General features: G+C 46.3%; 1 protein-coding gene across 1 annotated transcript; it reads right to left on the bottom strand.

Annotated features, from left to right (window-relative positions):
- Positions 1-3,359: 3,359 nt before the first annotated feature.
- ARL4C (ARF like GTPase 4C) lies at positions 3,360-9,963 on the bottom strand. The gene has a single exon (XM_081019547.1). The coding sequence runs from the start codon at positions 9,418-9,420 to the stop codon at positions 8,839-8,841; it is 582 nt and encodes a 193-aa protein (XP_080875673.1). The 5' UTR covers positions 9,421-9,963; the 3' UTR covers positions 3,360-8,838.
- Between the last annotated feature and the right edge of the window lie 68 nt (positions 9,964-10,031).

Raw genomic sequence — 10,031 nt, 5'->3', positions numbered from 1 at the left:
TTAGTTTGTGCCACTCCTTGCTCTTGCCTGCCTGCTTATGAGCTGGCAAATTCCTTGTTCCCATAGGGCACCTAGAAGCTCATTGCTTAAGACTGAAGAGGCAACATGCCAAAAATGCTATCAGCCACAGAACATGATCAAACCTGTCATCATGACTATTTATTATCATGAAGGAAGGTATGAATCAGACCAGATTTTGTGAACTGCCTTTGAGTGATCCTTGGCAGAACTACCAGCGGCGTAGCGTGGGTTATCAGCACCCGGGGCAAGGCAAGTAATTTGCGCCCCCTAACCCGGGGCAAGGCAAGTACAGTAATTTACTCTCCCAAGCAGCAGCAGCAGCGAGGCTTCTCTTTCCCCCGCGCTCTCCTGGAGCTGCCTCTTTTCTTTCCTTTTTTCCCTTTCTCCAAGGCTTTTCGCTTTCTCTCCTTAATTGATTCCTCCTCCACACCGCAGCGTTTCCTAGCTGCTCCCCCCCCTTCCCCTCTCTCTCCTCCTCGCTCTGCTTGCCTTGCCCTGCACCGGCAGCAGCAGGCGCAGCCAGACCCCCGCCAGCCAGCCCGCCCGCCCGCCCACCCGGCTTCCTCTCCTTTTTTTGCCCGCGGCAGAAGGCTTCGCTCTCCCCCTTCCGCGACCTCCTCGCCAAGCCGAGCGAGCGCGGGCTCCCTAACCCGTGGATTTTAGTAGGGGCAGAGAGCTGCTAGTGCGAGCGCGCCCCCCGCCCATGTTGCGCCCGGTGCGGCCGGCCCCCCTGGCACCCCCCACGCTACGCCACTGAGAACTACACTGAAATTATATCAGCCACAAATTTGGGACATTGCATTTTCATTAGTCAACAAGGCAGTAGGGGGAAATAAAATGACCACAGAAGCTATAATGCACGATCAAACCACATTCCCCATATAAAACTGGGGCAGTTTCTCAGCAGGGACGCTCATACCCTTCCTAGAGAAATAGGCCAGGGGAGTTTTGTTGCGCCATTTTCTCATGTAGAACTTTGCAGGTGTCCAGCTGAGCCACTTAGAAACCCCCATTTTAGTGTATTCTGCTCCATCTATTGTTTATTTCCTTTGGTAATCTTTGTTGGCTGTTGGGTAATTTCTGTTTCGTTTTAAGGATATTTTATTGTTAGCAGTGATTAGTTATTTCAGTTCAACAGGCAATGTATAACCTCCCAAATAAATAAAATCATAATAACACAGCATATCTATGGCATTTTCAAATGTTCTAAAGGATTCAAATACATTATCTTCTTGTACTTTTTCCAACAACCTGGCAAGGTAGGCCAGTATTACTTTTGCCATGTTACCAATGGGAGGCCCAACTGAGCAAGCGCACACGAAAGCTCATGCCAACAACAAACTTAGTTGGTCTCTAAGGTGCTACTGGAAGAATTATTTTTTCCGATTTTCCTCATGTTACTTCTCCTCTAGCCCTTATTTATCTTATTTATAGATCCCCTCCTTTTCCTGAAATGGTTCTGCTTGAAATCAAGGATGCATCTAAAGGCGATCTAACTAATGTTGTTCTCTAAAGTGGGTCTTTAATTTCTCACATGAGCCCCATTCCTGTATTCTGTATTCTGAAAGGCCCATCAGTGAGCCAGGAAATGAACAAAGAGTAACTGTTCCATGTGTTTGTCCATCCAATTGATAATTAACCACTGTTGACCTTAATCATTGGCATTGTCTTCTATTATACTGTAAGGGACTTATCTGCCTCCCAGATGGCAGGTTTACAAGTCTTTTGAGGATAAGATCCGATTCAGAATGTGGATCCTGGAAAATGAGGGGTGCTACCTAGCCTGGCAAAACCTGGTGGCACACAATTATGGGATGGGACAGCTTCTGGCAGGCCAGAAGAAGAGCCCAACTGTCTGGTCATGGCCTGATGAAAATAGCTAAAGGTCTCAAGAAGCCAAGCAAAAAATAGCCTGCCCCTTTGATTCTGGTCCCCGGACTCTGCCCACTGGAGACCCTGAGGTGGAGAAAGCTAAAAAAACCCCTGAAACTTCTTGTCGCATTGCATTGGCTACCTCTGCCCAAAGCTAAGAAGCAACCAAAACCAAAATTCATGTGGCGAAGTGATTATAATAAATGCAGTTGTAATGAAACAAATCATTCTATGTGGGATAATTGAGCAATGAAGGTTTCCCCCTCACTATAGTGTATCTTGGTATTAGCTGGATGATCCATTTAAACAGGATGCTTTCTTGAGAACAAAATCCCATTTAAAAGGCAAAAGGGATTTAGCTTAGTAAGAAAGCAAAGATAAGAAGGGCATTACGTTTGCTCAGGATATCTCTCATTGAAAGCATAAAAGCAAATCCAAGTCAGACAGTACACAGAATAGGGAAGAGGTTAGTCCTTTTCAAGGCAATGAAGAAAGCGACCAGACAAAAGTCACATTCCCAAATCATGTGACACTTTTAAAGGCTTGACTATAGCATTTTGGGCTGCTTTGCATTTCCTTTCTGTTCCCCATTATAACACACACACACACACACACACACACACACCAAACAGTGGTCCAGTTTTCATGCTTTCCTCCACACCTACAGAACTTGGGTATTTCATCCCTTTGAAATGTGTGCACGCTTTTTTTTACAGAATGCTTTCTAGAAGCAAAGCTTTATTGATCTTACTGTCATGTGAAATCATTACAAAGTTCTGTACATTGAAGCCTAAATAAATAAGATAAATTAAGTGACTAAACAACACATGAAAGGGTCAAATGACTTTCAGGCATGACCATTTACTCGAATGAAACCAGGTGTGAAACCATTCTTATGAAAATGCCAAACTTTATCTTTCATAATTAAATAAGGCTAGGATTTTAGAGACTGTAGTCAAACCTCGGTTCCCAAACTCCTCTTTTGGAACGTTTCGGCTCCCGAACACCGAAAACCCAGAAGTAAGTGTTCCGGTTTTCGAACTTTTTTGGAAGCCGAACGTCCAACGCTGCTTCTGCTTGAGTGCAGGAAGCTCCTGCAGCCAATCGGAAGTTGCGCCTCGGTTGTCAAACATTTCGGAAGCCAAACGAGCTTCTGGAACAGATTGCATTCGACAACCGAGGTTTGACTGTACAGTGGTACCTCGGGTTACAGAGGCTTCAGGTTACAGACTCCGCTAACCCAGAAATAATACCTCAGGTTAAGAACTTTGCTTCAGGATGAGAACAGAAATCGTGCAGCGGCAGCGGGAGGCCCCATTAGCTAAAGTGGTGCTTCAGGTTAAGAACAGTTTCAGGTTAAGAACGAACCTCCAGAACGAATTAAGTTCCTAACCCGAGGTACCACTGTATTGAACTTTTTGTTTATGCTACATAGATGTTCTGATAAAAAAAATCATCTTAATGGGTTAAGGACTACTAAACTTAATAAGTTTTATTAGGAAACAAAATGTCCAAAAGTAAATTAAGAAAACTGTATAAAATTGGAAATCCATTAATTTTATTTTAAATATTTCTGTAACTTCACATATTGGTTTTGATTATTTAAATTGAATATAGAGCATTGCTCTCCCTGTTCAGTAAGCCAGGGAGTATTATTGTCTGTAGCAGGTGCTCATTTGCTTATGTTAAAAATTCAAATGCTTCTTACATTATTTCACCTTTATTTATATGTGTTTAAGGTTTTAAAATACTGTTTTAATCTGGTCTTTGTGACTCTTGGTTTTCAGATAGAAAACATTCACTCTTTGTTAGTTCCTTGCATCTGAGACTGAGCTTTGCATTAATTCATCAGACTGCAAGCTCTTGCTAGGTCTATACGCTCCATCTCAAGTTGTAGTCAACTCAATTATAAACACTAATGAGATTGTGAAGTCTGATCATCCTGTTACTATCAGTTAAACAGCAAAATGTCTTAAAACAGCATTATTTTATTAGCAAATTGCACGATAGGATGGGATTTCTTATGATCAAGCTCCATTTGTGTGATTTATTGTAAGTTTCTTCTTTAAGAAAAATAACATCAGAGCTCCATTGCATATTTACATGCAAGTTGAGGTGGAACTGGTGCCTGCTTTGAAATATTTTGTTGCCTAACAGTACAGAGAAAATTAACTAAACAAGAATTCAAGTGAAGGCTGCTTTACACATTGTAAAATTTATGGACAGTATCAAACTGAGCCCATCAGTGCAAAGATTTATGCTTGTGCAACAGAACTGCCCCGCTTCTCTCTGGATGTGCACCCTGAATCCTTGTCCAAATCTGCTTCAGAGGATTGAGGAAAATCCCAGAGCAGATTGGGAAAGGAGTGTGGGAGGAGGCAAGGGAGGAAATTTTGCTCAGGTGTAAAACCTTGCATCAATGGACTGAGTTAGATACTACCCAGTATCTGTGTAAGAATTAGCATGCAACCTGTGATAACTGCACATGTGGGTTCCATTGCATATAGACATGAGCGGGCGAGCAAAGGTGAGGCAGAGGTTTCCTGGCTCATATAAAGCATCCATGTTGCAGAAACCTGTTTGTGCCCTCAAAGCATGTATGGCCTGCTTGCAGATTGCACACTGCTTCCTGTCTAGAAACCCTGTAACCTCTGAAGTGCACAACCTTTTATCAGAAGAACTGTCTGAAGGTTCTGCAGATTATTTTAGTATGTGCAAGCAGCTCCAATGGAGTCCCTTCCATGTTTCCAGAGCTCTTAGGGGGAGGCCTTTCCTTTCCTAATGAGGATTACTTTTCTCCCCCGCCCCATTGAATGAATAATTTCACATCTGTATCATAAAAACAGAGATAGCAAGCCGGGAAAGAGATAACATGAAATGAAAACATAACATTGGTCAGAGAAGTTTTTTGCTAGAATACTTTAATTGGTGCATGGTGAAGAAAACATCTGAAATGTGACTAGCATCTTGTAACATCTGTTAAAAATCTGCCAACATTATTTGAAGAGGACAAAATAACTGGGAGTGGGAAGAATTTGTTCTCAAAGGAGGGTCAAATATAAAGCTTTAATGGCAAGGTGTTTTTGCCACCTTAGTTCAGGCAATTTACTGATGAAGATGCCTGTCAGGACTGTTTTTGGCTAGAGGAAAGGCTGTGCTGGCTATTCATAACAAGAAAACAACTGGCAGTAAAAAGCAGTCTGCACGCTAGGGGCACCAACTGGGCATTCAAACTCCCATTTACTGGTCTCAGTTAAGGAAGTAAGTGCCTGACAGTGCAATCCTACATTCGTCTACTCAGAAATGAGTTCCTCAAAGCTTAGTAGGACTTACTCCCAGGTAAAGGTCTACAGGATTTCTGCCTAAGAGGTGCATATGCTTCCACCAGGCCAGGAATATGTTTAAATGCTTTGCTTCAAAGACAATATAGGTGCCTTATGGGTCACAGAAAATGTGTAAGATCTTTCAGGCTTGTTGTTTTCACCAAACAGAAGTGTTTAAATGTTTATGGGTGTTATCCATCCACATCCTTTCCATTCTGCTGGATGAAGATCTCTGTATAACTCGCAAGTCTGCATACTCCTGTGCCAACTGAAGTTGGTCCAACAGAGAGATTGGCATATCTAATACTTTGTATTGCTGAACTGGGGTGATAAAGGCCTAAGCACCAGTCACTTAGCACCTGTGCAACTTGGTCTGCAGGAGCAGATTATGTGATAACTTAGCTTTTAGAAATTGTTTCTAAGGCTTGTAAGAAACATTTTGTGCCAATGACAAAAGAACCCATACTCACTGGCTTTTATGGCACAGTGGAGTTTGATCTGAGCAGTATTTTCTAATTCCTAAACAGTGTTTACAAAATTACAGCATTTGGCTTTTAATATTGTTTCAAAATAAATATATTCTCTCTGTGTCTCTCTCAGTAATGAGGTAACAAATGTGCTTGAGAGAGCTGTGAGTGGAAGAAGATAAAAACAATTTAAAAAAACAACAACCACAGTTCTATGGTGTTCTAAAACAATGGGACCAGCCCGCTCTGTAGATCAATGAACAAGTTTCTATGCATGTAACTAGAATTCTCCAGGCATGTAAGTAATACTTGACTGCAGAGGTTACCAGCTAACCTCTTATCTAACAGGGCTCTTGTACCCTAAACAGTTGCACAATAGGCAAACATTCAGCAGGTAAAACTTTTTCTAACATGAAATTACAACAGTGGGAACAAACCCAAGAACTTGGCTTTCTGAATATTTACCTAATATGCAGCTGTAAAAAGGTTCAGAAGCCCTGCAAGAAAAAAAGTCGGCAATTCCTACATGGATTCCTACAAAGACCTTTTAAGTAAGCTTGCTGTGAAAGGGGAAAATCATTTATTAGATCCCCTTTCTCCTCTTCCTTTGGCAATTTAGGCTTCTTCTGTTGCTGTTTCTGGAAGGGACATTTTAAAGCAGAAAACAGATAATCATAGCTCCAGAAGTTAAGTAAGCTAAAATCAGTGAACCACAGGTGTAACTCTCTCATGTGGCATGTAAGCTTTCTTTTTTACAGGCTTTTTAATACACGAAGGGGCTTGTCACGCAAAGCCTTTATAATAACCATTCTAGGAAAGATGATCAAACTCCCTTCCCAACTTCTCATGAATCTGTTTTCCTGATAGTCTTACTGTATCATCTCTGGCTGTGCAACTGATCCTAGGCATGTTCACTCAGAGGTCCATGCTCAATGGTCCTTGGTCCCAAGTAAGTGCGCATACCTGAGTCTATGCATGTTTGCTCAGATGTAAATACCACTGAACTAAATGAACTTGCTCTGAGGTTAAGTACAGTGGTACCTCTAGTTACGGACTCGATCTGTTCCGGGGTGCTGTTCGCACCCAGAAAAGTCTGCAACTAGAGTGCCGCTTCTGCGCATGTGCGAGGTGCACAGAGCGCTTCTGTGCATGCGCATGCGGCAAAACCTGGAAGTATACACTTCCGAGTTTGCCGCATTCGTATCCTGAAAAAATGCAGCCGGAGACTGACGTAACAAGAGGTACAACTGTATGACTATAGCTGCAGCCCTACAGTGCAATCCTATACATGCCTATTTAGAAGTGAGTCCCATGGAATTCCAAGAGTCTGCAATCCTGTTACCTGCAATACCGTGGAGAAAATCCCATTTATTTCATGGGTCTTACTTCTGTACAGACACGTATAGGATGGCACTGTTAGTTTTGCAGGATGAGAACCCATGTAAACAATACCAATTTCTCCTGGACTGCAGAAATCCATAGGAATCCTACAATGGGGGAGTATTCTTGCCATTTTCTTTATGCTTAGCAGCATAACTAACCATGGATTGAAAAAGAAAAAATGGGCAGGATTCATCTAACCTGTCTCTTGTTTGGGAGCCCTGCACAGGTTCTCACACTAGAGGAATTGGGATTTCCCCCTTCCCCCTCCCTGTAAATCCATCTGGAGGATTGAGAGAACCCCCTCAGAACAGTGAAGGGAGGGTCCAGCAAACTCAAATGCTTTCACTGATGGAACTCAGAATTCCACCCATTGAGGTGACTTGTCAGCCCGGGGGGGGGGGGGCAGTTCTCTCGCTTACACAAAATATTTGTTCTCTTCAGAATATCCACTTGGTACGGAATCCGTCTTTGTACTTCATCAGCTTAGTCAAAGTGTATTTGGGCTTCCTCCCAAAACCCATTGCTTCTCATTGCTGCAGTGAGCTGGGCCTCTGGTTCATGAAAATCATTAGAATGAAGCACTAATAGATTGAAAGGCCAGTCAAGAGTATTTAAGTCTGATTGGATTTAGTGAAGAAGGGGTGGGATGTCTGCAGTCAAATGTTACAGTAAGAAAGTATGATTGAGAAAATGTTTTCCTGGTTATTGCTACAGTGTATAGACTGGTTATGAAAAGATAATAAAATCTGTTAGCATAATGCTTAGACACAGCACCGGGCAGCAGCCGCAGGTCACAAAGGATCCAGGCAGCTCAAGATTTTACAATTCAAGTGCATCAACACACAATCAACATACAGAATTCTCTTTTAACACAGCAGTACATGGGTGTTGCGTTCTGAACGAAGCCTAAAGGGCTGTCCTCCTTGCCCCCCCCCCCCCCCGCTTTCAGGCACTGCTGCACACCCAACTGAAATGGCAGGGACACTTTTCTCAGAACACACGTCACTCCAGGAAGTAGCACCACATCATGTGGACTGTGGTAATAAGAACCCAACACAATGCCAGACCATAAATACCTTGGCGATGTCTATCTTATCTTAGGACCGAAAACAGTTTCCACAAAGGCTGGCTTCAATGAGCCATTGAAGCAATATACACTGAAGATGTACTCTGATCTGCATCAGTTTTTTCCCTCCCAACCACAGCATCTTTTCCCTATCAAGCAATATTTCTTAAGTCTAGTTCTTCATGCACACATCACCTTGGGCTTCTACCGAGATCCTGAGATGGCAGCACAAACTTTAATCCAGATGAAACAGGGTCCTGCCCTGCGCTATCCAGCCTTCTGGCTTTCATCTCCCGAAGTCCTTTCTTCCCATTACATAGATCCATATCTAGTTAAAAAGACACCTTCCAGAGGAATTTAAACAAGGGTATGCGTTGTGTAGGTTAGTCCACAGGGACGGAAGCAGCTGATAAAACCATGTGGTCCTCGCCTGTATTCTAGTCCTGCTAGAATGGGAAAACTCAGGCGAGGCGGGATCCCTCCTCTGCCTCGGGCTCATGGCGGCTTCGCAGCGGGAGGGGGAAGCGGACATGCGCAGATCTGACCTGCATCCCGAGTGCCAGCCAGCACGAAAACGATACCCTGCCTCTTAATGGGGAAGCAACGGAAGGGGTCTGGGTCAGCATGGAGAGGTGGATGGGCCCAGGCATTCATCTGATGCTCCGTAAGGGACGTGTCGCCGCAGCTTCCTTTCGGGCTCTCTGGTCTACCGTTGCTTTTTCTTCTGCTTGAGGGACTTTCTGCGCTTGAGGATCATCTCGTAGAGTTTGTCCATGCCCTCGGTGAGCCCCTCGCCGATGATGGCGCAGGCGGGCTGGACGTGGTAGGTGGTGGCCGGGGTCAGCTCGTGCAGCGCCAGCTGCTTCTCGATCTCCGCCACCGGCAGCGACTTGGGCAGGTCCTGCTTGTTGGCGATGACCAGCAAGGGGGTGCCTTGGTTCTCGGCGAACTTGGTGACTTTGTGCAGCTCCGTCTTGGCTTCCTCCAGCCGGTCCACGTCCACCGAGTCCACCACGTAGATGATGCCGTCGGTGCAGCGGCTGTAGGACTTCCAGAGCGGGCGCAGCTTCTCCTGGCCGCCCACGTCCCAGAAGTGGCAGCTGATGCCCTTGGCCGAGCCGTTGCTCAGCTTGATCTTCTCCGTGTTGAAGCCGATGGTGGGCACCGTGTTGACGAACTCGTTGAATTTGAGCCGGTACAGCACCGTGGTTTTGCCCGCCGAGTCCAAGCCCAGCATGACGATGTGCAGCGACTGGAAGGCGGAGATGTTGGAGGAGATGTTCCCCATGGCGCCGCGGACGCGCCGGCCGGGGGACGGAGCGCCGGCTCGCCCAAAGAGCCTCCTGCGCCGGGCGCAGCTTCCTCCCGGATCTGGCGGGGAGGCGAGCCTGGCCTCGCTCCGGCGGCGCCTTCTCACCACGCGCCCGGCTCCGAGCGGCGGCCGCCGGCGGCGCTCATGACTCCGCAGCCCTGCCGAGCGCCGAACAAAGGCGGCTCGCCGGCGAGACCTTCTTCCACCCGCGAGGGAGGCGGAGAGACTCGGGGCTCCGGCGGCGGCGGCGGCGGCGGCTCAGCTGCGCCTCCCGGCCCATTCATTCATTTTTCAGGCGGGAAGCGGCGGCGGCGGCGGCGCCCTCCTCCTCCTCTTCCTGCTGGGTTCTGCCCACCTTCCCGAGGGAAGAGGTCTCCTTCCCCGACGAGGCGCCCGGGAGGAAGCCCCGACCGCGCGCGCTCCCAGCGGCTCCTTGCCAGCCTCCAGCCCCGCAACTGCAGTTCAATCCATCAAAGCCCTCCTCCCGCCCTCCGTAGCGCGCAGTCCCACGCCCAGCCGGAGAGCGGCGAAGGGAGGGGCGGGCAGGCAGCGCGCGCGCCCCCGACACAGCCTCCCTTCCCCGCGCC

Source organism: Podarcis pityusensis, assembly GCF_964106645.2.
Source record: "Podarcis pityusensis genome assembly, chromosome: 1".
In the NCBI taxonomy this organism is placed as follows: Eukaryota; Metazoa; Chordata; class Lepidosauria; order Squamata; family Lacertidae; genus Podarcis; species Podarcis pityusensis.
The sequence above is the reverse complement of the archived record's forward strand: the minus strand, read 5'-3'. Positions and strand labels throughout refer to the sequence as shown.